This window comes from Eleginops maclovinus, chromosome 22 (genome assembly GCF_036324505.1).
Source record: "Eleginops maclovinus isolate JMC-PN-2008 ecotype Puerto Natales chromosome 22, JC_Emac_rtc_rv5, whole genome shotgun sequence".
Classification (NCBI taxonomy): Eukaryota; Metazoa; Chordata; class Actinopteri; order Perciformes; family Eleginopidae; genus Eleginops; species Eleginops maclovinus.
This window is the reverse complement of record NC_086370.1, coordinates 8,147,562-8,174,601: the sequence shown is the minus strand read 5'-3', so window position 1 is coordinate 8,174,601 and position 27,040 is coordinate 8,147,562. Positions and strand designations below refer to the sequence as shown.

The following is a 27,040-nucleotide window of genomic DNA, read 5'->3' as shown; positions in this document are numbered from 1 at the left end:
AACATAATAGGTTTATATTTTGTATCTGTACACATGGTTTTTCTCTCTGAATAGTCATATCTAAGAGTAGTCCTTATAGCACTCTTCGTTTGGCTTTACCTCCATTATTTAAATATCCCTACATGCTTTACTGACTTTGAAAAACGTTTTTACAAAAGAAAGAAATGATTGTTAAAAACATTGCATTTAATTGGACAATTATTGTAGAATAGAGCAGCTCATAGAATAAAAGTAAATATGAAAAATCAAAAAATGGCTGAGGGATGCTGAAGGATGTGAAAGCTTGTAATTAGTTTTGAATACCACTAGGCGGCGATATAGTCGCAATGTAGCTGACCAATCTCTCCATTTGCCTAATGTATTAATGAAGACACATTGTTGTCAAAACTAAAGTCAACAGCCTTCAGAATTAACAGTCATTTTACAAAACCTCTTCAAATAGACCTTAATATTGATCATGTTATTATATTCATTGTTTTCACATCACATGAATTGGTGTCCAAAGCTCTGGTGCTATATGTGGTTTAAATATGTTAAAATGGCATGCTGCTAAATGATTGTTACTAGTAGGACCTAAATACCAGATTGTATCTTGTTTGTGTATTGTGTTGACTTTAATGACTTTGTGAAACTTTCTTTGGAGAATATTTTAATAAGCTGAGAGAGAGTCGAGAAATTGTATATTGAAGTGCGTGTGCGCGCGTGTGTCCACTGGTATGAGAGCGTGAGCGCAGAAAGGATTTCTTGTTCTTGTTGAGGCTCCCAGCAGACAGTAGTCTGTCTGATCCCCTCCTGTCTCGAACATCCTCTCAGGTCTCCAGAAAAAAACAGTAACTTGCTGCGGTTTTTGAAGGAGAAGCAAACAAAAAAAAAGTCTGAAAGAAAAGAATACCTGACGTGTTTGCCTCAGCTACCAGCAGCAGACGAGGTCCCTCTAAACCTACATCTACCTACCGGCCATAGGGAATTGCATGCATCCGATAAGGGATCTAGTCGACAAAATCAAGTGTGGAGGGAGGGGGTGTGGAGAAAAGACGTCGAATTGGAGAGAGGGAAAAAGGGAGAAGAGACATCGAGGGAGGGGAAAAGGTCATGGACACGGGGGGCTTATCGCACTGCCAGAATTAAGGAGAGTGTCTACACCAACGGGTTGGTAGACGAAACCAAGGAGACGAAGTGAAATAAACCAGCAATCCAACACTTACTGTTTTACGCAAGGAATACTGTGGATTTGTAAAACTTATCGTCAACTCCCCCAAACTATTTTTGTGCTTTGTTAAGGTCCAGGCAACACAAAGTGAACTTTTGGACCGTGCGTAATTTGGAGAGTGTATTGCCACACTGCGTCAGGATGCACGTCTGCCCGCTGCTTATCATCCTCTGTCTGCTGTGCGCTGGACGCGCTCAAAAGTTCTCTGCTCTCACGGTAAGAAAAAGAGCCACTTGCAGAATACTTCTCACTAATATCCACAGTTAAAAGAAAGTATATTAGAAAAGAATATGCTTCTTTATGCGTAGTATTCCAGAAATCACTATTGTCAAGGTTTTTCCTATATCAGTAAATCTATATGACATGGCATTTCCTCCTCTCCATATTTCTTGTCAGTGTTACCGCTAATAATCACTTTCATTAAACGTATCAAACTTTTATTGAAACTATTTAACTAACACAATACATTTTAACTTTATTTTAACATCATTATGGTCCATGCTGACACAGATTTTTAGGAAACCTATCTTCAAAATAAAAGCCTTTTACTGTTTTGATGTATTTTCATTTCTTGCTGGTTACAAGATAGATAACAAAAACATAATAGATTCAATTTCTCTGTGCTTTAATGTCTGTGCACTGCAGAGGCTGAGGTTTGTTCAGTGCCTTTACCTGCTTGCCTGTAGTGACTCTGCAGGGTTACTCTGACCATGTCAGCAGGTCTGCTCCTCCAGAGCACATGGCACTGTTTACAGCAGCAGCAGAGCTTTACATAGAGTCCCTTCACTGAATGAGAAAGTGCATCTTTAGACAGACATAAGGGGAATTTCATGGCCACTATCAAGTGTAGGTACAGTGCTGAAGGAGGAATAATAGTAAGCGGAATGTGCCCTGTCAGAGACTTCACCTCTTGATTTAGAGGATGATGTGACAGCCGCCTCCCCCGGCATCGTTATTTATGGTCCGGGTGAGGATGCCTTAATATCCAATTGGAGACAAATGGCCATGAGTCGTTAACCTGCAGGTGAGGGGTCGGAGATCCTCTTTCCCTGACGGCACTATGGAGATGTGGAATGTGGGAGGAAGTGTTGCACTCAGCAGATGCTCCCCATGAATTTTCACCATGATGCACACATTTACACATGTATGTTTCTTTATTGAGATGTCATGGGTAGTAATACCTGGCCATTTGTGTTAACACAGATATGACACAGCATCCATTTGTCTGCAAGAATAGGAAACTTTTTTTGTTGCATGTTTCAGTGGTAACTGTGTCTGTGTTATACTCCCCACTGTGGTTCATTTGTTGGAACGGCACACGGAGCACTGGACTTTTTTTATATTACTTTGTGCAAGTTAATTGCTTATTGTATGACACAGGAGAGGTTATTGTTGGTTTCAAGGAAATGTCTCCATGTCATATTTTGTGCATATTTGAGGTCGAACAGGCAGTTAAATATATGGCTATCTGCCCAGGTTATTCATGAGGCAGACTTTTCCATGGTTTATGGAAGTCTGAAATAGTATTTGAAGTTATGAGGGAGCATTGGCTGCCTCTCTGTCAAACCTGGTGAAAGCCATTTCAGTATAACATATGGACTCCATTGCCCCCTACGCTTTCATGAAATTGTGCACCTGCTCAGTGATTTTTCTTTGTCACTGGACTATCACTGGCCTTTCACACTCCTTTCTTTTTTCTTAACATCTTTCACAGCAATTAAATGGCTTTTCCTTTGATTGAGTTAGTAGCCTGGTTAAAGGCTGTCACTTTCTTCCCTTTCCACCATGCTGGAAACTAATGATCCCCTTTGCATCCTCGCGTCCATGCAGGAAACTCACGCCATGGCCATTTAACACGTTTGCCACTGCTCTCAGCTTGGGCCCCTATTGACCTTGCGGGGCCGTGATGTGAGGGGCCTCTTGGGGCGCTGGAAGCGGGGGCCTCCAAGCCCAGAGGGCCCTTATCAGCCCACAATTTGCTCTCTGCTGGAGTCTCGCCTTCTCCGTACTCCTTTCAATCCAACAATGCTGCAGAACCAGGGGGAGGTAATTGGATTTGATTTGTATGCTGGTTTGTCTTGGAAGAAAAGAAAAGTTTCCCTTACACTCTGCCAGTCTCGCCCTCTCTCGCCCGTCTCTTGTTGCTTTGACAAACTCTTGTTTTATTTGAGCAGATTCAGAAAGCATCTTCCAAAAGAGATCACGCTAAGAAGAAATTCCTGAAAAGATAGCAAAATAAAGAGAAAGAAAAACAGATATGGCGAGCCAGCTTTCTGAAAGTAAAGGAGTTGAGTCACAATATGTGTCCTGTCTTGTATGAGTCTGCTTCTATGATAAATTGTGGTGTTAGCTTGTGATGCATGTTGTCGAGGCGTAGACCATCGATCACTCTCCACTGTGTTGCTGTGCATGGTGATGTTGCCGGCTTGGAGAGGTAGGAATGAGACATCATGGGAATTTCAGGGCTCTGCTGCGGCCTCGCCCATCCATCACCACAGGCCAAACACGCAGAGATCTGCAGCCGACAGCTAACTGCCATTAGCAGTATACAAGACGAAGAGGTCCTCAACACACCATCAGTCTCCTGCTTCTTCCCCTCTTATTTGTTCTGCTCCTCCAGTGTGGCCAACAGTTCCTTTGAAATAAACACTTGATAGAGAATCTGGGTGGCGCTTTTCATGGGTGGCTGATTTCATGGCTAACTGTGTTTTTTCCACGCTGTGTTCTTGGAACTGTATCATCAACATGCAGGCGCTTGGCGCTCAGCTGTGGGTTTTGCAGTGGACATATAGCAGGATGCTGGGCGGCTGAATGACTCAGTTTGGGTTGTCAGTCTGCTGGCTTGCCGGAGCTAATGCTGATCATGCTGGTGTAGTGTGAGCACGGGGGTAGCCAGTGCGAGCCATGGCGAGACTGGCGGTCCACCACCAACCATGGCTGGACGCACTCAGACACCATCAGAGCAGTGACTGGTTTTGGAAGGCTGCGGTCAAAAACCCTCACACCAGCCTGTCCTGCCTGCCTGACTTTATGTGAAGGGGTGAGCTGAGAGCGACAGGGTGGAGGGTGAGAGGAGGTCAACTCTGCTGAGTGATGTCCTAACTGGTGTGGGAGGACAGGGGGAGAGGGAAGGGGGGTATCGACGGGAGACTGTCAGTTAGATGCAATGATGCAAACAATCCAAGAAACTCCGAGACACTAACACGGAGGGGCAGGGAGATGTTAAACTGCCTGTTTGTTCAGAGAAATGGACAAAGAAATGTTAACCTGTAAAAAGAGAAATAAGGTGTCCCACTAGCAAACAATATAATAATAAAAACGGTTGCTTACTTGATGAAAGTAAATTTGGCATCTGTTTGTCAACCAAGTTGATTAGAAGTCTTCAAATGAACCCCTCTTGCATTCAAAGACAGGAAGTGATAGTTTCTTCAGGAATTACGCTTATATTTTGTCAAAACAGCATACCTGTCTTCCATTGGTACCCAACCTTTGTGGCCCTCAAACAGAAGCAATTTTCTCTCTACAGATAATAGCCTTAATCTCGACAATTACATGATTTTTGTACCTCTCATCTTGTTCAACTTGAATGATTTCAGTGGCTGAAAAACTAGTTTTCTGTGGTGCTCTATTGCCCTAGTCATTAAGCGTTTGGGAGGCAGCTTTTGTCTTTGGACAAACATTCCAAAATAACCTCTCACATGGTAAATCCTTTTATTGGAAAGTTATGTGCCTCCTCTTGACTTGTTTTCAATTCCTTAACAGGAGACTTCTCAGGTCACAACTGACCACTGACAGGTCGTTTCAGAGAGCATACGTCCTTCAGATGGTGAAAGCCTGATCAATGTTTGGAAATCCTGCAGAAAGAGTTGCTGTTGCACTTCAAAGCAAAGCCATTTGTAAAGGCAATAAAACATGTGTCAATATTGGTGATTCACTGCCAAAGGCTCAAGGCTACGGCTAATTCACGTTGATGAAAAGCCTTGAATCAAAGTATATAATAGCTGGAGGAAAATTTTACATTTGGATGATGTGAAATGAGATATTTCTGTATGAAGTGCATGAGTGGGAGGCTTGAGAAACAGATAGAAGAGCAGCAGCAGAAAGCACTAACCATGAACTGGGTTTCTTGTTCTCAACCCCCTTTCTCTCTCGTTTGTGTTGCTATCAAATAGAGGCAGAAAAAAGCCTTGAAAAAACAACATCACCCCGATCGTTTTCTTTCCCATCTTCTGAACCTTCAGTTTAAGGGGGTCCCAGACCACCAAAGGGTCAGAAGACAAATATGACTACTGCTGAAGTCTCACATTGCCCAAAATAAATGCAATACTTCATGAGTTCCCTTTAACCACTGGAAATAGAAGCATATATATGCTGTGAACCCCAAAGGAGGAAGAGGGATTACTCTCCATATTTCTGTCTCGAAAGATGGATGAGTCTTGAGACTTGGACACAGGCTGTTCTTGTGAGGCAAACTTTTTTCCAGGATGCTTTTTGTCTTCTTCACATGACAACACATCATTTAAAAAAGGCTGAGAAGAAAGAGCTTGTAAAGAATAAGTGTTTTTAAAAATATTATTCAATACAAAAGATTCATCTTCCCCTCCCTTGCGGCTCCTCTTCCGATGTGTTTGAACGGGCCTCTCCTCTCTGATCCCCCCCGGGAAGATTTATGAGTGGGGTTGACAGAGTGGGTTGTAACCCCCCCCCTCGGCCCAGGGCGATGCTGCCTTCCCTGCCAACCCTCTTCCAGGTGCATGCAGCCCTGCAGCCCTGCTGATCTGAGTCCAGGGGGCTGCCATCGAACGTCATTTCTCACTTCATTTGTAAGATGTCAGACATAACAAATTTCTTTATTGGTGATCATCCCACCCTTTTCATTTTTGTGTTCTTGTGCCATACTTTATCTTGCCATGCCCTTTCTTTTGATAACTCATAACAGATTTTTATGGCTTACCTTTAATTGAGGGCTTTGATTCTCTGCTTTGTACCACAGATTGATGAGTTTGGTGTGTGTGTGTGTGTGTGTGTGTGTGTGTGTGTGTGTGTGTGTGTGTGTGTGTGTGTGTTTGTGTGTGTGTGTGTGTGTGTCAGACATTGAGACAGATTTAGCATATTCTTGCATCCACTGAAAACCTCACAAGACAAAAGGGTGTAACTGAATGAAAAATGACAGTGTTTCTTTTGTGCAACTGTTTCCATCATAACAGAAGACAAAGAGAGCTCAGAGAGGTATTACTCTTTAGATATGACTGACTTAAGACAGCACCTGCGTAAGCACGGTTATAGAGTTTGTTTTTTCCGCTCAAGCCAGGTCATTATATCATCCAAATAAATGAATCACCCACACTTTATGAGAACCCAACACTCACATTGTAGCAGAACAAAGCTCCCCGACATGTAGTTTATTCAACCACTCATCATTCACCATCTTTTCATTCATTGTAGCAGTCACAGCTTGTTGCCAACCCCCTTCACCACTGCCGCCGCCCCCTATTGTGTGGCCTGGCGAGGGGGTTTCATACCACGGTGACAGATACAATGGTGGCATTGACACAGGTGATCCGATGCGTACAGCCAGGAGTCTCTGTCCTTGTTTCTCTTTTCATGGCTGAGTAAAACATCCTCAGGAGCGATTCCAGGTGAATACCTGTGCAGGTGTTGGCACAGACAAACAAAAAGGGAAGCGTCAGTCAAGACTTCTCCAGCCCTTTAGACGGAGACAAAGCATGGCTGCACCCTGACAGGCGTGTAGTAACACACTGCCTCATCTTTCTGTCCGTGTGTTGCAATGCTTTCTAGTGTATTCATGGAAAAAAGTTGCCTATGAATGTCCTGATAAAAGTTTAAAAACAGAATTAACGATTTGTATGGCTCTGGAAATGGACACCTACACACGTCAAACCTCAGTCTTCATGAATCCCTAGAGTATCTCATCTGTTGTGGGGATTAAAGTGTTTTAATTAATTTCCAAAATATGTCTCGTTACACAACTGTTTTCTCACTTCTTCAGTTCCTGAGGGTGGATCAGGATAAGGAGTGCAACATGGAATGCAGCGGAGCTCCTCGCAAGCCCCTGTGCGCCTCCGACGGCAGGACCTTCACATCTCGCTGCGAGTTCCTCCGAGCCAAGTGCCGCGACCCCCAGCTGGAGGTCATCCGAGGGCCATGCAAAGGTCAGGTCATGAGTCACGCTTCAGCGCCGCCTGGCGCTCTCGATTGCGCAGAGGGGGGTCACAGGAGAAACTTGTGGCTTAAATTCATTTCAGCATAATTGATTCTTTGAGTGCTGGGATGACGAGTAGGGTTGACACAGTGAGAGTGGGAGGGGGGGTTTGTGGCTCCATGGCTGGTTTCATACCTTCACACCAATTGTACTGATAAAGAAATCCTATGTTGATTTTTCAAACCATTAAATGAATTAGTTTGTGTGGAAATTATTTATTTATACTTTGTTACAATAGAAATCCGGGGACATACGAATTCTTCAGTGATATGAAATGGCTTGTGCTCTCTAAAATCAAATTATTATGCAGAGTCAAAGGCATCTGAATGTAATCTCTTGACAAGAATTAATGGCTTCATTTTCAGCATATTGGATGTAAAGCTGTATGTATGTAACCGAAGGAAGAGTGGAGATGAAAAGCAAAATGGGAAGCAGAGCCAATGAGGTCAGGCGGCTCACATACTCCCTCATTGTTGGACCCTTACACCCTAATGCTGAGGTCCCGAACCTTCTCACCCCCGCCCCACTCACTAACTCTATACTGCGACTTCATCGCTCTACAAACTGGGGACAATGCCGCATTCTTACACATTACAATATTAGATCACTTATGCAGGGAGCGAGTGCGAAAGGTTTTGCTTAAAAAGAAGTCTCATATGATGGAAAAGCATTCCACGATTATAAGCCCGTTCTGGGTCACTATGGCGACGTCTCTAAGCGGACATCTGGATGTGGCGGACAGCGCCTTGACACAGAATAGAGGATTCCAGCTAGGAAGCTGAAAGGGACGAGAGTCCATGAAAGTCGTATTGTATACGTCAATAACATTGGGTCTATAAGAGTTCGGACCCCCCTCTACTTCTGGACAGCCTGGGTGAAAGACACAGCAGCAGCAGTAGCAGCCGAGTCAGCAGCAGAAATAAACCAGAGGGCCTGGCTGCCTACAAGCACATAGATGGGATTGTGTTTGAGGATGGTGAGACTGGCACCACATTTGTTTTCTATCACTGCGCTCAGATGATTCAAGTGTCCTGTCATTTTTTCCACCAGTTTTTTAGTCCGAGCCCCCGGAGAAAGACGATGGTTTTGGGTTTTTCCACTGCAGCTAACTTTGGAGCTCCTCAACTTGCTGTTTTCTTCCATCCGGAACATCCAGTGACAATGATACACACATACGCACGCACGCACGCACGCACGCACGCACACACACACACACACACACACACACACACACACACACACACACACACACACACACACACACACACACACACACACACACACACACACACTAGGCTGAGAGAAACCAGTGCACATTCCCCTGCCTGTGTCTAATGGCTAATCTTCTGTTCACTCTGCCAGCACCATCCAGCCTGCTGACCAAACTGTTTTTGAATTTGGCATGAGTCGTTGTTTTAATGTCATCTGAACCTGCCAGGCCCTGACTGGCATCTCAGCTTTTGTGTCACACCAAGTTATCATCAAACCCATCGCTGCCCAACATTTCCTGAGAGTTTGCACAGCTGGTGTTTTGGCCAGGTGAGATGAAGCAGCTGTGGAATGACAGGATGAGCCATGGCTTTGACAGAGAGATGCGAAGACATAAGGTGCATGTAGGTGAAAAGTTGCTGACCCATATTTATGTCGGAATATAGTTAGAGGACAGCTTGAACTGTACGGAGCAGACCGTCGAGGTTTTTAACAGACATTAAGGAAGGGTCAGGTTTTCCTCGTGCATCAGCCCTTTTCTTGGGTGCCTGGAATGCTCTACAGGAGCAGCACAAGCTGCCGCGCTCAGTAATGGCTTTACCACCAGGCACTGAGCAGGCTTGTCTGACTTGCTCCTAATGAGGCCGGGGGTGTTGGTTCTATTCCCAGCCACACAAGTATCACCCTCTTCCGAAATGTCTTGAATTGTTTCCCCTCCGTCTCTCCTCTCTCCCTGCATATTTCTTTCATTCCCCACCATCTGTGAGATTCAACAAATCTTCTCCTGACTTTTCAAAGTATGTGGAGTTTAATAGTTCATAGAAAACAGTTGAGATGTGGATGGAATCATGGATTTCTGTGATATTTAGTGATACCAGTGATTTGTGGTGCTCCTCAGATACGTCCAGATGTGTTGCAGAGAAGAAATACACAGAGCAGCAGGCCAAGAAGCTCTTCCCGCAGGTCTTTGTGCCCGTGTGCAACCCCGACGGCACATATAGCGAGGTAACAAAAAAAAAAAACATAAATGATGTTCATAAGTCGTTTTTTGATAAAGCTCTTAACTTCTGAGACCACTGTGAAGAAAAGCTCATTTTTGTTTTTGCAAGAATAACTCATTTTCCCTGCAGGAATTTTATTTTAATTGATTAATTTCTTTCTTTTCAAGGCACATTTCTCTAGTTTTGCCATTTTTTGTGTTAAAAATTGTGACATATTGTAAGAAAAATGTAATTCTTGACTCTTATTTTAACACCGTCTGGTATTGTATTCTCCTACATTCCATGACTTCGCTTGCGCTGACTTTGTTTACATGATGTTTGATTACAGGTTCAGTGCCACAGCTACACTGGATACTGTTGGTGTGTCAACCCCAACGGCAGACCCATCAGTGGCTCAGCAGTGGCCAATAAAAAACCCCGCTGCCAAGGTGGGTAAAACCCCAGTCTTATAAAGTAAAATGTAAATAGTTTTGAACACTGTATTTACGGTTCAGTGCCCTATTACAGGCATCGCATTTTGTAAGAAGACTAAGAAGAATGGCTGACTTACACCAGTATGCGGTTTCTGTAATTGTGTAAAACAAGGATGATAAATTGAATTCAGCAAAGCATGACATTGTGTGTTTGTGGGGGGTGTAATCGTGAGTCCTGTGGGAAACTGGTCAGAGACTGGACTGACGGCCACAGGGTTGGAGGGCCACCCGAGGACTGAGTGTTGCTCAAGGCCTGGAGCTGCGTGTGTGTAAATAAGCCTAGTAGAAAATCCCTGCTGCAGAGTTGAGCAAGAAAGCTAAACTGTAAGGAATGTAAGTGTTCTCGGAGGATGCCAAACAATCAAATAACCAATGCCACATGTCGTCCCTGTGCATCTCCATGGGGCCGCCTTGGAAGTTGATGCCGTCTTGATAGTGAAAAAGTGCCAGAGGTAGCAGCAGTAGATGTATTGTTAAAAAACAAAGCCTCTTCCAATTAAATCAATAACATTTAAAAATACTAAATGGTTTTTCGCTGTGTCATTCCCTACATTACTTGATTTCTGAATGTATTGATGATGACATGAAATGGGAGTGTTGTTGAACTTTTAATTAATTTCAACATGTTGCCTTGCAGCTTCAAAACAAGAGAGAGCTACTACAAGAGAGCCAGGTAAAGCAGGTGAGCCTTTTTTTCGAGAAAGAAATACTCTCAGGGGCATGTTGACTCTTTTATGTGTACATGCATGCTTTTATGTTTGTCTATGTGTGTATCGTCTAAGCATGCATGTACACGTGAGTGTGTATTCATTTGTATCTCTGTCTGTTTGCCTGCATCTGTGTTGGAGATGTGCAGGGCGGGTCTCCTGTTAAGGCTTGCCTTCCTAATATTTTGTCAATTTGAGAGAGTGGGAGCAGCCCGAAGGCTGATATAAAAGAAGACTGCAGACTAAGGAGAGGCTGGGTTTAGCTTTGATGCACACTGACAGCAGAAACAGCACCTATAACAGCAACGGAGCAGCCAGAATGAAGGAAAACTGACTTTTCATTCTCCTTCTCTAGCTTGATTTCTCTTGGTTTCCTTCTTTTTCAGCAAGAAACAAGGAAATGTTCTCAATTAATCCAGTCTTCTTTCCCTCTGTGTCTCATCAACATTTACCCCTCTTCCAGATATGAAACCACTTGACTCCAGATACTGTATTTCTTTCTCTCATCTTGTAAAAGATGATATGATTAACTGCTGTTATTTGAAGGCTCACAAAGATAACATGTAATTTGGGTTGATTCCGATTCATTCCTTATGTGATTTTCTGTGTATGTTGCATGTGTGTGTGAGAGAGAAAGTGTGTATGCATCCAGTTGTGTTTGTCACACAGGCTATTCCCGTTAGTGTGACATTTAGGTCTTCGCCTCTCTCTCTATAAACACTTGGGTATAGTGTCTTTCTGAGCCCGGCCAACTCATTACACATAGATCAAGTGGGAATTCAACATTTGAGAGAGGAGGAGGGATGGTTGGAGAGGGAAAGAAGGAGGTGGAGGAGGAGGGGGGCTGTGGTTTAATCTGAACTGGTTGGATAAACAGGGTGGTGAAAAGCAGAATAAACTGTAGATTTGTGGTGTGCCAGCACTGAAAATAGCAGCAATTGCATCAATATTTGGATTCAGCCAAAGTCCTTCAGTACCTAAGCAGCTCACTGCAGCCATAGCTCCTCTTTTATTGTCAGAATTTTGGTAATGTTAAACACCAAATGCTTTGCCTTAAAACCCATTTTACAAATTCATTCACATGCTGGAATCATATGCAGCTGACGACTGACAAACAGCAGTTAAACTAATGCCGTATGACCACAAATAGCGCGGGGGTTTCCTGGCAGATGCTAAAAGAGGTGTTACAGTCATGTAAACGGCCGCAAAGTAAAGATCGGTCATTAGTGGTTTATCATAAATCCGCATCATAAATATGCTTTTTGAAATGGCATTTCCATCCGTTAAGTGAGCAGGGTAATAACATGTCTGCCCCAGTCATTCACACTGACTGTATGTATTTTTATCCACCAAGCATGCTTAAGAAGATGAATGGCTGGCTTAAAATACTTGCATTTAATGTACAATCCTGATTTTGCAATGGCGAATTCATTGTTAAAGCAAATCAGTTTAAGTTGGAGCCACCCATTCGAGATGCCCTGACTCATGCACTAACAGAGCTTTACTTTGAGCAGAATGAGTGACCTACACTGAGGTTAACCACACCTACAGCCTTGGTTTTATCCTAAGCAGCTCAAGACCTCCATCCCCGTCTCCCTCCCACCACAAATCAAACAAACAGAGTCCAAACAAACACTGAGCTCGATTCTCCCACTGTTAATTGGTTTCTCTCAGACTTAGCTTCTGCGTTCTTCACCCTTGTATCTCTCCCACCTTCAAACAGCTCTCATGACTCAAATACAGGCAATGGAAGGCTGGAGAAGAGTACCAGGGGCAACTGTTCCTCATCTTCTCATTTCCTCATCTCCCTTGTTGCATGAAATGAAACCATGGGAAAATATGACCACTAAACTTCTGATTTTGCTCCCCTTTTCTCTTACTGTAAGACACACAGTTTTTCAACACACACACACACACACACACACACACACACACACACACACACACACACACACACACACACACACACACACACACACACACACACACACACACACACACACACACACACACTTCTCTCTTTTCTTCTCCTCTACTTTTGACTCCTTCTTAGCCGGGCAAAGTGCAAATCTCACACAGTCAAGTGTTCTCTAGCTTACTCTCGTAATTGTAGTCTCCTTGCAAATATTCTCCAATCTAAATGCAGATGAGACCGGCCTAGTGGTGGATCCGCAGCCTGCTGGAGATGAAGAAGGTGAGCAATTGTTTGTTAGTTTAATACGATACCACTGAGTGACTCAAAGCATCACCTCAGAACATCACTGAAACTGCACATGTGTGATAATGAACCATTTTGGAATTGTTACCGTGTATATGTGTGGAAAACTAAAAGCACAATTTCAGCATGACTTGGTTTTTGCGCTTAAGCCTCCATAAGCTACCAGTAATAACGTCAAGCAAGCCAGAAACAGTGCATCATGAAAAGTTGTGTCATTCCATAAGAATTTCACTTTTTGCTTTGCTTTTAATTATTTACATAAGGAATTTACTAAGGCGCTTAGGTACACATGCTTAGCTGGCTAATTCATGCTTCAAATCCATTACATTTTGAGGGAGCTATTGTACTTTCTACTCTGCTAAATTATCTTAAAGCTTAAGATACTGGATACATTTCAAAGATTAATCATCCACACCCATATAAAAAGGGGCCCTATTATGCTAATTGTAAGTTTATATTTGTATTTTGTGGCTCTACTGTGACATGTTTCCATGCTTTAAGTTCAAAAAGCTCTTTATCCTTCTCATACTGCCTGTGCTTGCCTGAGCCCAGTCTGCTCTGATTGGTTAGCTATGTTGTGATTGGTCAACTGCTTAGTCCCGCCCCTTAGTCTGTCACTTGCAATGTGTTGGAGCCAAAAAGCAACATAACCCACTACAGGAAAGGGAAAACCCCAAAAAACATAAAAGGGCCTCTTTAATATCAGCTCCAGCTCGACCAGCTGCAACATTCAAAAGTGACTAATTATCCAATAACATTTGAAATAATGTCGAAATATTGACCTCTCAAAAGAGTAAATCTGTTTTAAGGGATATTAGTTTTGATACTTAAAATAAGCTCATACATCTGTGAGTATTTTTATGTTATGATATCCGTTGAACTCCAAATGGTAGAGAAACCACTTCCTACATTTCAAGTTCAATTAAGATACTCCATCAATGTGAATTGGAAGCAGATGATCCCATTTTGCTAAGATGCACTTTTATATTGTAAAGGAAGTAACATATTATAATTGTGTTGCGACTTGCAGACTCTTTTTACTGCTTTGTTTCTCGTCACAGCTATCATATACAATTTATTTCCCACCTGCACTGCAGCAGTTTGAGAAACGATAACCTTGATGTGTATTTTACAGTCTGTGAGTTTTGGAACCCCAAGGTTTGCCTCAGATGATATATGAGTGTGTTTTCTATTGGAGCTAATAAAGCTGTCTTGGTGATTTTTTTCAGACATCATTTCCCAGTACCCCACTCTGTGGACGGAGCAGGTCCGCAGCCGACAGAACAATAGAACCAGAGCACCATGTGAGTTTCAAAGACCATTTTTTCTTTAACGACGGCGATCGGGTGTTAGCAAACCTCAACTGAAAGCACGCTCTGTGTTTTTTCCTACTTGTGTGAGCAATCATGGTTTGAGGCTGTTCCTGTCTTTTAAGGACAGATGGTGGGTTGTGAAAGCAATACATCTTGGTGTTGGAGTGCGTCAGGCTTAAAGGATCTGCTTCTCTGTGGTTCCTCGCATTGCAGCGTATCTGTAATTATCAGCACATGGCACAAACACAGGATCTCCTATTCTTCTGCCTGGTCGCTTCTGGTCTCATCTTACACACATGCCCGTTTATCTCATTGTGCAGATCAGTTGCCTCTTGGCTCTTTAGGGGAAATATGTTGCTTTCTGAATAAAACAATGCAATTTTGAGGATGCCTGGAGTTGAGAAGCCTGCGTGCATTTGTGTGTGAATACCATTATCATAATTTACAGCCAATAAAAAACCCTGAGAAATGCAGCATTGATGGTTTTGATTACCATGTGCTCTTTGGGGTATTGGGGTGAAAAAAACACCCGCCTCAACAAAGAGAGTCCATACGGATGAACTGGAGCGAAGAGAGTCGGTTGAGAAAGCGGGGAGGCATTTCATTTGGTCGCTTTTGTGTTGGTAAAGATCTCTAATGAAAATAAACAAAGAAAAGGGATATCCATAATCCCGCAGTAGCTTCCGAGCCTCGAGGGCGAAGCAGCGAAGGGAGGGAGAGATTGGTGATGAAAGCCCTCATGGCCATAAGAGCTCTACTTTCATCCCTGAGTTTAATGCCCAAAGCTCTGTTGGAGAGCTGCATGGCAGAGAAGGAGGCTGCTGCACAGGAACATCTGATTAGATCATGCTGAGGCTCTGCAAAACCCCATGGAAGCTTCTGCATTCTCCATACGTATGGATAAATGAAAGGATCACGAAGCATTGCATTTTTCCCTGGAATTCTGAACATGTAAACATAAATATCACTGGTACTTTACAGTACCCTGCAGTGGTGTGTCAGTGAGTGTGGGTGTGTGGAGGACAAGGCCCCAACTGACCACCGCTATGCGTTTGTCTTGTCTGTTTCTCTCTGTGTCAAACACATCCACAGAGGGCAGCTGTGTGTCCAAATATTTACTTAACTTGGGGCATAGGGAGCTGTACTTAGTCATTAGCCCGTTAATGTGCGTAAACAGTGCCACGGGGGGCTGATATAACAGTCTACACACACTGTCTCCGAGCACTCATCGTCCACCCCTTTGTCTTCTCCAGCCTCCTCCACTGCTTCGGGCACGTCTTAGTGTGTAATGAGAGAGCGGTGCATGTATTTAGTTTTAAACAGAAATTAATTTAAACACACTGTAATTTGTATAAATCCAAAATGTGTAAGCCATATCTGATTGGAAGTAATCCGTAACTTTAAACAAACCCTCTTTTTCACGTCAAGTGTGTGTGTCTGTGGCGTTTGTTTGCCAAGTCACACAACCAAGACCACCTAGGTGCATGCTGTCTTTATGGGTGGTGTGTGTGTGTTTGTATGACCTATTCCTCCCACTGATTCCTGTATAGAGATGCATTGTTTATTCGATTAATCTATAAGTCGATCAACAGACATTTTTTTCATACTATGCAAAAAAGGCAGAAAATGCTGTAGCCTCTCACATACATGAATGAAGATTTATTGTTTTTTCTTCTTTCTTTTTTTCGGGTTTTGATCCGACTGAGAACATTAGATGGACATCGAACAATCTAGAAAAATATTTAGCACACTCCTTTTTAATAAAATAAATAAATATTGGTTTCTAGTCCTAACCTCTGACCCCTCTTACCAGCCTCATCATGTGACCAGGAGCAGCTGTCCGCCCAGGAAGAGGCTAGGCAGCACAAGAACGATGCAGTGTTCGTGCCAGACTGTGCCCAAGGAGGACTGTACAAGCCAGTCCAATGCCACCCCTCCACCGGCTACTGCTGGTGTGTGCTGGTGGACACCGGACGGCCCATACCTGGGACCTCCACCAGGTGGGAGAGACCTCACCTATGGTACTTTCACCCTAATTTACACAAATTCTTGGAATTTATTGCTTGGTTCTTTGTGACAGACAAACCAGACAGTTGTTAAACAGGTAAGAGATCATTAGCCAACCAAACACAGAATACACACTGGACAACTGAGAAGACCTGGATGACCCTGCTTCATGACCTATGTTGGCAAATGTTTAAACTATAATGTACTAAGGCATAATTGAGCATTATCTCTACTGCAGGTCCAACAACCATTCTCTTTTTATATTGAACTATCAGACATAAAGTAAAAAAATAAACTTTTCTAGAAAATGCACATTAGTCTGCCATTAGTAGACGGATAGACATCTCCATTTCCCATGAAACAGAACAACTCAGAGGTCTGCGGGGCGGCAGGTCAAAGGTCAGTCAGGCTGGCATAGTTGGTGCACTGGTACACTCTTATTGAGCAGCGAGGCTGGGTATCAGATTAACAAGGCTTCAGGCAGAGTGCCAGACAGCACATTAGCCCACATATGGAAGCGTGGATTTCCCCCCCTTGTCTCTCCTTGTCCCTGCCCAGCTTTTGGCCCAGTAGCACGGTGGCAATCGAGGCTAAGCCGGCTCGCCAAGGGCGGCTGTGAAAGCTTCCTTGTGTCCCACGCTCCCTGTCTGCCTCTATCTCTCATTCTCACCCTCCCTCCCCCCTTTTCTGTTCCTCATGCTAGCCCCAAATCCTACCCCGCTTTTTGGATGTTATTCACAGCCTCTGGTTTGCCACAAAACAATTATTTGAATCCCTAAGATTTAACTGTACGTGGGTAATTGGAAAACATTGGATTCCGCTCTGATTTTACAAACAGGATAGTTTTACTGCAATTGACAATGTCTTTTTTCCATTTAATTTCAAGTTAATAGGCATTTTCTGATGTGGCGTATTCTGTGTCACAGGTATGAACAGCCAAAGTGCGACGGCAATGCCAGGGCCCACCCAACTAAACCTAAGGACCATTACAGAAGCAGACATCTCCAAGGTAGGTCTCTAAATACTGGACCCAGTCTCTGTTTATCCTCTCTGTTCACACCACATGGAGAAGTTCTTCAGCAGTCGACCTCCAACTGCTGCCGTGCTACCAAGGTTGTGATAACATTGTGAGTGAGTGAGTGTGTGTGTGTGTGTGTGTGTGTGTGTGTGTGTGTGTGTGTGTGTGTGTGTGTGTGTGTGTGTGTGTGTGTGTGTGTGTGTGTGTGTGTGTGTGTGTGTGTGTTAACATCATTAGCACTGTTGGTCAAGGAGATGCTGGATAAAGAGTTGAGGATTGCCAGATACCGCCCCTCATTGGTCAATAAGCACAGAGACAGAGACGGATGGGGGAGGATTTATCTCAACTGACATGGGAGATGAGGGATAGTGGGATGATAGCAAGGAGGAGAAACAGCAGGCAGCAGAGGTAGAGATAAATGGATAATAGGATGCCAGAGACAGGTAGTGATAGAATGAGTGGCAACTGTTTAGATAACTAAATTGAGTTTGTGGGTGGTGGTCATGGGGTGGGCTTTGGTACAGCAGGTGAGACTATGTTTGTGGTCAAGAATGCAGAAATGGGGCGAAGCCTGCAAGCTAGTTCAGGCAGTCAAATCAAGCACCAATGATACATTCGCACATAACAACCCTCGTCACACTTGCAACCAACCAAACATAGTCTCCTAATCTGGCGCTCTATTTAAGCTGTTGGATCCGCCTACCTCTGCCTCCCTAATGCTGCTGCTGCTACTACTGCCGTTTCCACGCTGCTAATGTGTTCACCTGACTGCTGCTGCTGCTGCGTTCACGTTGGCGATGCTCGCCTGCCCCACCACTACCGCAGCTTCCTCCCCAGCTTCCATCTGTAGGCTCGGGGATAGTTATCTAATCATCACTCAATGTTCTATGTTAATATGTGGAGTGATGAGGCTCGAGCCTAGACGCCAAACTCAAACTATATACTGTTTCTAATGAACATATTAATGAAACACATGAGTTGTCTGACTGAACTTAAATTCTGGTATATTCTAGTGGTATATACTAAAAATGGATAAAAGGATCATGCGTCACATCATTCTGAGGACAACTTAAAAATTAAGTGATAAAACAGGAGGTTGGATGGGTCAATAGCACCTCAAACTATCACATGAACGACATTCGTTTCCCATGTATTACCATGTTGATTTCTCTTATACATGACCACCAAAACCCTGTTCTTCACCCTAACCTTAAACCCAAACAAACCATAACCTTATTTATATAACATAACAATATATGGCCCTGATAAGATGTTTCCTGTCAATGTGGGGTGTTTTTTTTAAGGGCCATTACCAACCATGTATTTCAATTTGAAGGACTCTATTATGCTTTGTTTTATGGCCATCATTCCACCAAGTGATCTTATACAGAATCATACAATCACTCTGCTCAGCTTAACAATGGAGCCGCCATGAATGATCAAAACAACTCAGAACAAGCTTATTGGTATCTTATACCAAGTGTTAACCAAGCCATTATAAATGTCCACTTTATATTGCTTAGCGTCTTCCAGTTTTGACTTTCACCAATTCTACTGACCGTAGATTTGCACTTTGACAGTTTTACAATGCAGTGGATGGAGTGCCTTTACCTTTGTTTTTATTACATTTATAAATATGCAATGACTTGTCCTCCTCATAAAACCAATGATAGGCAAAGAAGAGTTATTGCTTTCAGGTGCTGAATACAACCAAATCACAGTTTAAAGCTTAACGGTGCTTGGCAAATTTGTTGTTTTTTTGGTGGTTTGGTAAACATGTTAATAATCCTCCAGCAAATGAACAGAGCTGCCACTGTTCCCGTCCCATCCACGAGTGTTTATGTAAGAGAGTGCCTGGCCAGAGCTGTGCCCTCTGCTTGCAGGTGCTGCATTTAGCAGCAGAGCAGCACTCTGTACACCGGCATCGAGCACTTTTGTACAGTGTGTATTAAACATTGGGATAGACAGTAACGGATGAATGCTCCTGAGACCAACACGTTACTCATCTTTGCCAGTGTCACTGGTGGTGTGTATTATTGTGAAGATATTGAGCAGGAATAATTACAGTGTGTAATTGAGGAAAGTGTGAAGTGGCGATGGGGTGGAGAATAGCCACAACTACGATGAGAAAGACTTGAGGTCCCAACCAAGCACCTCCTAAAAACATAGTGGAAGGACAGAAAACAATATGCTCCTTCAGCCATGCAATCACCTAACACACGCTCAAAACAGAACACAGACTTCCTTCTGTACGTGTCAAAAACCTGCACCGTATCAACCAGGTCTCCCATTTTAAAACACGCACAGTCAAAAAACACAGCGTCTTGTTTTCTTTATGAGCAATTGCGTCAACGGCTGTAAACCATGTTACTGTATAAACCGGGGATAATTATAAATGTTGCCTTCACATTGCTGCAGCCCCATTTGCTGTTGAAGCGCTGGTGTTGAGAGGTTTATGGGGCGAGATGCGAGAAAGGAGAACTTTGCCCTGAAAGGGGCAGGAGGAGGAAAGCACAGTATTTGGCAAGCTTTCTCCCCAGAGCAGGGTCACAGGATAGCACTGGGGCAGCCATTGGGGGCTGCGGCTGTGAGTGCTGACAGGACTCTGCCCCATGTGGCTCTGTAGAAAAACACTGCTTCTTATTGACAGTAGCATACGGGCGCGCACATGCAAACATGCACTTACTGGCCAACTTTTCACAGCAGCAGATATATGGAGGCGTATGAATACTGGTGCTGACCTTAGCTTTTCAATAAGAAAACTCTTTAATCATTTGAGACTTTTTAACTTCATTCCATCCTGCATCTGTCAAATTTGGGCATTACATAATTATAATCATTAAGGAGTAAGACAGCAGTCTTATTTTGCGGCAACCATGAAGTGAATGGAAAATGGCCAGACTCAATTTCCTCTGAATGACAGCAGGAACATTTGACATAAGCTGATCTGTCCCGCCACAAGAAAATTGTCTGTTGCCAGAGGACGGGACTGTAGCCTAACCTGATGGCTTCCCATTATGAGTGGAAAACTGCAGACATGCACAGATTCCTGCAGCATTACGGAGAGGACGTGCGCTCTCCATGAAAAACACTAATCCTCAAACAAGTCCAAGTGCATCCCACAAATCTCTTTTCAGCCAGATAAAAACATTTTGCCTTCTGAGGGTGCAATTGTATGACTGTCTAGACAAATTTACCACAAAAGGCTCCACAAGGCACCAGTTTAGCCATCAACAGGTGGTCGGATATTTTACTGGGCTTGGACTAGGGAGGGCCTACTAAAACTTAAGCGCAGGTCTGTTCAGCATGTTAATGAGGCTGTGGAACAGTTTGGACATGTGGATGTTTCTACCTCCTTGGCCTGGTGCAGACAGCTAAAGCTCCGTGCTTGTTGGGAAAGGTGGAGTGGAGGTGGAATGGAGGTGGAGAGGAGGTGGAGAGGAGGTGGAGTGTCGGGTGTTTACGCCGATGCTGGTCGCCACCTGTTAGAGAGGAGCAAAGCATGCTATTATCTCCAACACAGGAGAATCTGGCCCCTCAGGCCTGGGCCATTAAAACAAAGCGTAGCAAACTGTGGAGAATTTCTTCTTCTCCAGAGGCAGAATAGTAGAGGGAAGCCGGACTGTGAGAAAGCAGAGGGGAGTCGAGGAGAGGAATCCAGAGGAATCTCTCTCAGGCCTGCGTAGCCTTCAGCTCTTCCAGAACAGGCTCGGCTTCCTCACTCTTAAAACTATACGGCCACACACACAATTACTATCATTAGGGTCTTTCCATCCTAGTTGTCCCTCATTTGATTTTTTTCCCTGCCGTTCTGCAAGTAATAATGCTTCTCTGTTGGTTTTAGTTCGGTAGGTTAATGATAGATTTTAGTCTCTTCTCAAATAGTAATCCCACCTCACACTGAAATTCAGGCGTTGAGTTGTGTCTCTGGATGCATACCTTTAAATCCGACATCCCTGGAATAAATCCAGTACCAGTGTCTGTCAGGACTGTATTTGGACCCCTTGATGTCTCAGGTGAGTCTCAGGAGCTGTATGAAGCTTCTTGTCCATACATACAAGACTAAGTAACATCTTCTCTGCTCCAGCTGTCAAAGCCACTCAAGGGCCTCCAGCATGATTGGCAGGTACCCTCTTCCTCCTCCAGATCAGGGGAGGTTTGACACTTTATGAGAGGGAGTAAAAGACGACTGAGAGTCATGTTTGGGTTTATTTCCCTCCTCTGCCATCTTGTTCCCTCTAAAACTACAGTGCCTTTTACATGACATTCCTCCCCGAGCATTTATTAGGTCACCTATGATGGCAGCATTCCACATTCTAGTAATGCTGTTGACTAAGGGATCATTTTTCCATGTTTGCTGACATATGAGTACATTTATTTCCATATGATTCAGGTATCTGTGGTTTTATTTTCCAGGCTGTCCTGGGGCAAAGAAAACAGAATTCCTGACAAGTGTACTTGACGCGCTGTCAACAGACATGGTGCACGCCGTCACAGATCCAGCATCAGCCGGAAGGTATGACATTTGTCCATCTTACAATTATTTATGCACACCTGTGGGTTTGTTTGTTCTGTGCTGTACTTGATTTTTATAAAGCTACTGATTGATCTCCAGTGACAATACTCATTTCACACAGTTAGATAAAGTGATTATTAGCTCATAAACTGAAATCTGTCATTTAGGATGGCAGAGCCCGACCCCAGCCACACCCTGGAGGAGAGGGTAGTCCACTGGTATTTCAGTCAGCTCGACAAAAACTCCAGCGGGGACATTGGAAAGAAGGAGATCAAGCCCTTCAAACGCTTCCTGCGCAAGAAATCCAAGCCAAAGAAGTGTGTGAAGAAGTTTGTGGAGTACTGTGACATCAGCAATGACAAGGCGCTGTCTCTGCAGGAACTGATGGGTTGCCTCGGGGTGACCAAAGAAGAGGGTGAGCTACATAACACGTCTGATTATGTTCTCCTGCAGCAAATGTATCTTCTAACGTGCACATTGATGGATAAAATGTAATCATTACAGCAGTCAGATGATATATGAGAAACAGTGGTAAAGGATTTTTTTAAATGAACGGTTGCTAAATCTTCCTCTAATAGCAACTCTCTAATTATTTCCAAGTCCCTGTAGGTAGTAATACCATACAACAAGGGTCCAAAATGTGCATCTGCCAATCATGTAATGAAGTCAAAATGAACTTTACCAAAATGACATTGAACACTGGTAGCGGCATGTTACATGTTTAAAAAATGTTCAGCTTAATAGGCCGTTGATAAATATTTTGCACGATAAATGTTAACTTTTTACCTTTTTTTGGAGTCCTGCTCTTTTCTACATGGGAATTAAAACCAAGGATCTATGTTTGGAATAATGCATTTGAAAGAATTTTGAATGGTATTTCATTTTTACTTGCAAGATAAGAAAGCATGACAGAGAGGAAAGTGCTTATTGAAGGGGTTTATTGTACTTTTGAAGGCAAGGATTTGACCCTCAAAACTGACCGGCATTGTTCGTCTGGTTGTTGAGTTTCCCCTTTTTTTTTTTGCATAGGGGCCAAGCCAGGAGAGGGTTTACCTTCCAGTAAACTAGTAAGTAAACCATTCTTCCCATTCTAATGAATAAAATGGCTTTAAGAGAAACCAGTGGCACTTCTGCAGTCCAACTGTTCCATTATTGTATTTATACAGTCGAAAAAAAAATGTGCGAAGAAACAAAGGCATGTTTGAAACTCACTTTAATTTCCTCTCCTCAGAATCCCTCGAAGAAGCAAGGCTAAGCATCTGAGATTTCCTCTCCCGCACGGAGAAACTGCCCTCACCAATCGGCAATAATGGAAACCATAGTATTTGCACTTTGTACTTTAAAAAAAAATGTAAATTCACTTTGTAGAAATAAGGTATTTAAACAGACTGCTGAATCTGTGAATGATGTAGTTAGCTTTTTATGTCCTGACAAGCAAACATTATTTAACACATACAATGTATGTGTCCTTTGTGTGTCTAAAAAGTATACTTTTCAGAGTTGTACAAGTTTTCATGTTCGATGTTACATTTTGTGCCCCTTCCCCGAGTGTAATTTTTCTCCTTACTTTGATGATGGTAAAACGGATATATGGATAGTTTGCTACAATAACTTAGACCACGCCATCTCTCATGTACTGACCTATAGCTCCTTTACTTGTGCTTTGTACAGCAGTTTGCAAGAATGTTTTAAACAGACATCATAAAAACGTCCTCCATGTCCACATGTAATCGTGTTTATTAGAAATAAAGAACTCTTTTATACATTTGGTTCTCTGTGCGTATACCAGTCTTAGTTTATCTGAGGTTAATTGGGTCAGCAAATTCCTTTGTTTCTTTCTAATCCAATTAGTGTTCCTAGTTTTCCTTCTCCTTACATAAATCATGCAATGTCAGTCGTTTAGTGTTTTCTTGCTGTGTCTCTAATAAAACACCTTGTTGACACAGTCTTTATGAGCCAAGTATTAGTCATACATAACATACGTCGTGTATCATCTTATTTTCAGAGTCCTGCCAATTCCCCTGAGGCAACATTTGAGAATTGTAAAAACGGATGGTACTTATGTTTGTTCTCGTCACAGATTTCCCACATAGACTGAAGACAGATAAATGGACCAATTTCTGCTGTGTGTACTAGGGGTGCCCATTAAAAGGGCGTAATATGAGCATGTGCGTGAGTGTGAACATGTGTATTTGCATAAGGTATACTTATATGTGTACAGTAAATGTACATTTGAGCAGTAGCTGAGGTGTGAATGGATTCTTTCTTAAAGAACAACGCTCGGCTCAGGGCTTCCTCTGCAAATTACACTACTGTACATTGTTCGTGCCTGATTATGTTGGGGCTTCTAAGTGGTAAGCCATGGCTTTTCACACAGAAAGTCCCCTATAGTGCTGAGCGACTGACCTCAGACTGACCTGCTCACTCAGGCAAAGCCCCTAATTTATGATTAACACATTAGCCTTCTTTCTGCGATATAATCCAGCCAAATGGTCTGGTTTTAACACCCCAGGGGAACACAGAGGACAGATTATGACTGTCTGCTCTGAAATGGTGGATTAGAGATGGATAACCTATGGCCTTCTTAAGCACTTTCACAGCACAGGGAAAGTTAAATCTGAAGCAACAAGTGCTCCCCCTGAAAACCCAGCTCATAAGAATATGGCTAACCAAGCCTTAGTACATCTAAAATCCTTCAGTGTGTATTTGTTTTCTTGCTAAAACAAAGTCTTCTCAATATAAATCTGCAATTCAGCTCCATCTTATTGCTACTTGCCTAATTTACACCCGTGTTCCTGCACTAAATCCCACTGAAGGTGATGTTAGCACCATGCCCAGAACAACATTTGCTTTTCCCAAACAGCCATGCAATCTGTTAATGTGGCCGTGATGGTTACAGGTGTATAAGCGCAGAAGCTAACTGCTGCTCCCCTCGTCCAACAAACTCCTCAACCTTCCACTAAACCTCTAGCCAACCCCCCGACTGCTGCTGGAGCTCCAGCATCCCCCCAACACAACGCTCAACCCTTGTCATGTGTGATTTCTACTCCCCTGGGCTGAGATGCACGTAAACACCTTTTACGATTTGGCTGGATGTCAAGGCATGGTTTTCTGAATATTTTCCCCTGATGGCTTGGACTGTTGCCTGAACTGATGTAGTAGCTGAAGAAAAGTATCCAAGCCTTTTGGCCCGGTTACCAGGACCGTCTCACGATTGGCTCAGCCTCCCCCTCTCCAGCTCCTCGGTCCTGCGTTCTCACTTCTCCCCCTCACACATGCACAAACACACTGCCTGAGCACAGAGATACCATTGAGCGGGGTTTGTGGGCACAGTTTGTGTGCTTTAATGGCCGAGAGGAGGCACCCGATCTCACCACTGGCAGGCCCCTGTGGGCTGTGGACTCTGTGGAAATTACTGTCAAAAGCCATCAGGGCTTTATAGTCTCTGGCCCAGCCACGGCCTCCCCCTGGCCCTCAGAGGGGCTCTGGTCTGTCGGTAAACAGCGTGACGACGGCCTGCACCCTGGGACCCTCTCTCACGCTCTCACTGCTTCCCCTAGTGTGGCCCAAACACCCCAGCCAACGCCGCAGGACATTGCCGGCCATAACACTCAAAAAAATTAATTGCTAGAGGAGGTGTGACTTTTTAATGGATGGGGTGCAGAAGAAAAACAAGTGGTGTTAAGTGTTTGTAAGGGGCTAGGCGCGCTAACACAAGGAGCCTTTTCAGAAACTGCATCTCTCCTCAGAATGACCTTATTGGTTACGGGTCAGCAATAGTTTGATGTTTTACACATATTTGCTTTGCAGTTAAAGATGAAAAAAATCTTCCCACTCAAATGTCTGTATAAAGGCTACAGCCATCTGCAGATTAGCTTAGCATAAAGAAAAACAGTAAGCCTGGCTCTGTCCAAAAGTAGGAAATCGAGCTACCAGCACCTCTAAATTCCACAAATTAATATGATATATCGTCTATGTTTGTTTGTACATAACCACCATGTCAAAATAACAGCTTGTACTTTTTTTGAGAGCCAGATGATTTGGCTCAGCTCAGCGATAAGAGCCGGCTTTTCCAGTTCCCAAATGGCTTTTCATAGAACACTGTTAGACTTCTGGCTTTTATAATTTAGTCAAATTTAGCAAAAATATGATTGGTATGTGGGCCCATGTAACACTTACATTTGTCAGTGTAAATATACCTAACTTTATGAATTCCTAAACACCATCATTTTACATGTTCGGCATAAAAACATACAAAAGTCTCACCATGTTTGGGTCTTTATTTGATTACCAAAATGAGATGTGTCTTAATAAACATAACGTTATAGGATCATCCTATCATTCTGTATTACATTGATTTAACCAAACCATTACTGTTGTTTGTACAAGAGTTTATGAGTGGGTCTTCTTCTTTTTGCCATTCCTTATTTTTGTACAGATAACCAAACAAAATATCATGATTAATTTTAGTAATCTTAAGATGCTTGGCAGGCATTTTAATATAATTTGAATGCAAACACAACTAAACCTTTTGGCAAACCACAAAATATGTCATCAATGGTTTTTCTGCAACAGCAAAACATGTAAAAGAAGTACTGTTTATTTTTTAAATGATACATCAATATAACAGCCATCTATACTGTATATTGTTCCTATTCCGTGCACCAAATGAAACTATTGTTGTTTTCCAGATTGCTGCACATTTATATCAGCCTTCCTGGCTTGAGATGGTCACAAACAGCATTCATTCATTCTTGACAAACAGCCAACGGAGCAAGATAAAGTGTTTCGCTGGAGATAGAGTGTCCCGGGGGAAAAGCGAAGGGAACGTCATCCTCTGCGTTTGTCGAGTGAATTGTGCAGTTTTTTTCATTTATGTGTTCCAGCTGAATGGGGTGGCTGCCAAGTTCAGGATCTGGCCTGACATCAGAATTTCCCAGGGTGATAAAGAGACTCTTGTGTGAATCCCGGTTAATAGACAGTGGGATGGAAAAAACTGTGATACTGAGAGAGTGATATGGGCAATTAGAGGATTGAAATTTCCAGTTGACAAGAGAAAGAGCTGTGTATGTGTGCACAGCCTTCACACCTCCGAACGCCCACTAATTACACACAGACCACATTGACAGAATAAGTAGCAAAAAA

At 43.2% G+C, this 27,040-nt stretch overlaps 1 protein-coding gene across 6 annotated transcripts; it reads left to right on the top strand.

The window, feature by feature from the left end:
* Positions 1-746: 746 nt before the first annotated feature.
* On the top strand, positions 747-23,658 carry smoc2 (SPARC related modular calcium binding 2). 6 transcript variants are annotated; one of them, XM_063874148.1, is made up of 14 exons: positions 747-1,149; positions 1,282-1,426; positions 7,221-7,383; positions 9,541-9,647; positions 9,972-10,071; positions 10,754-10,798; positions 12,937-13,017; positions 14,271-14,345; positions 16,168-16,375; positions 17,288-17,370; positions 21,796-21,895; positions 22,063-22,310; positions 22,925-22,962; positions 23,127-23,658. In XM_063874148.1, exons 2-14 carry the CDS (start codon positions 1,352-1,354, stop codon positions 23,148-23,150), a joined length of 1,347 nt encoding a protein of 448 aa, XP_063730218.1. In that variant the 5' UTR covers positions 747-1,149; positions 1,282-1,351; the 3' UTR covers positions 23,151-23,658. The 6 variants fall into 6 exon arrangements, with proteins under 6 accessions (XP_063730218.1, XP_063730221.1, XP_063730222.1 ...); XM_063874151.1 differs by having other exon boundaries at positions 747-1,426; positions 10,754-10,789; positions 12,970-13,017; XM_063874152.1 differs by having other exon boundaries at positions 747-1,426; positions 12,970-13,017; positions 16,168-16,354.
* Positions 23,659-27,040: the final 3,382 nt, after the last annotated feature.

Coding starts and splice junctions, on each gene's coding strand:
- smoc2 (XM_063874148.1), top strand. CDS start 1,352: ATGCACGTCTGCCCGCTGCTTATCATCCTCTGTCTGCTGTGCGCTGGA. Junction 1,427..7,220: donor AAAAGTTCTCTGCTCTCACG/GTAAGAAAAAGA, acceptor TCACTTCTTCAG/TTCCTGAGGGTGGATCAGGA. Junction 10,072..10,753: donor TAAAAAACCCCGCTGCCAAG/GTGGGTAAAACC, acceptor GTTGCCTTGCAG/CTTCAAAACAAGAGAGAGCT.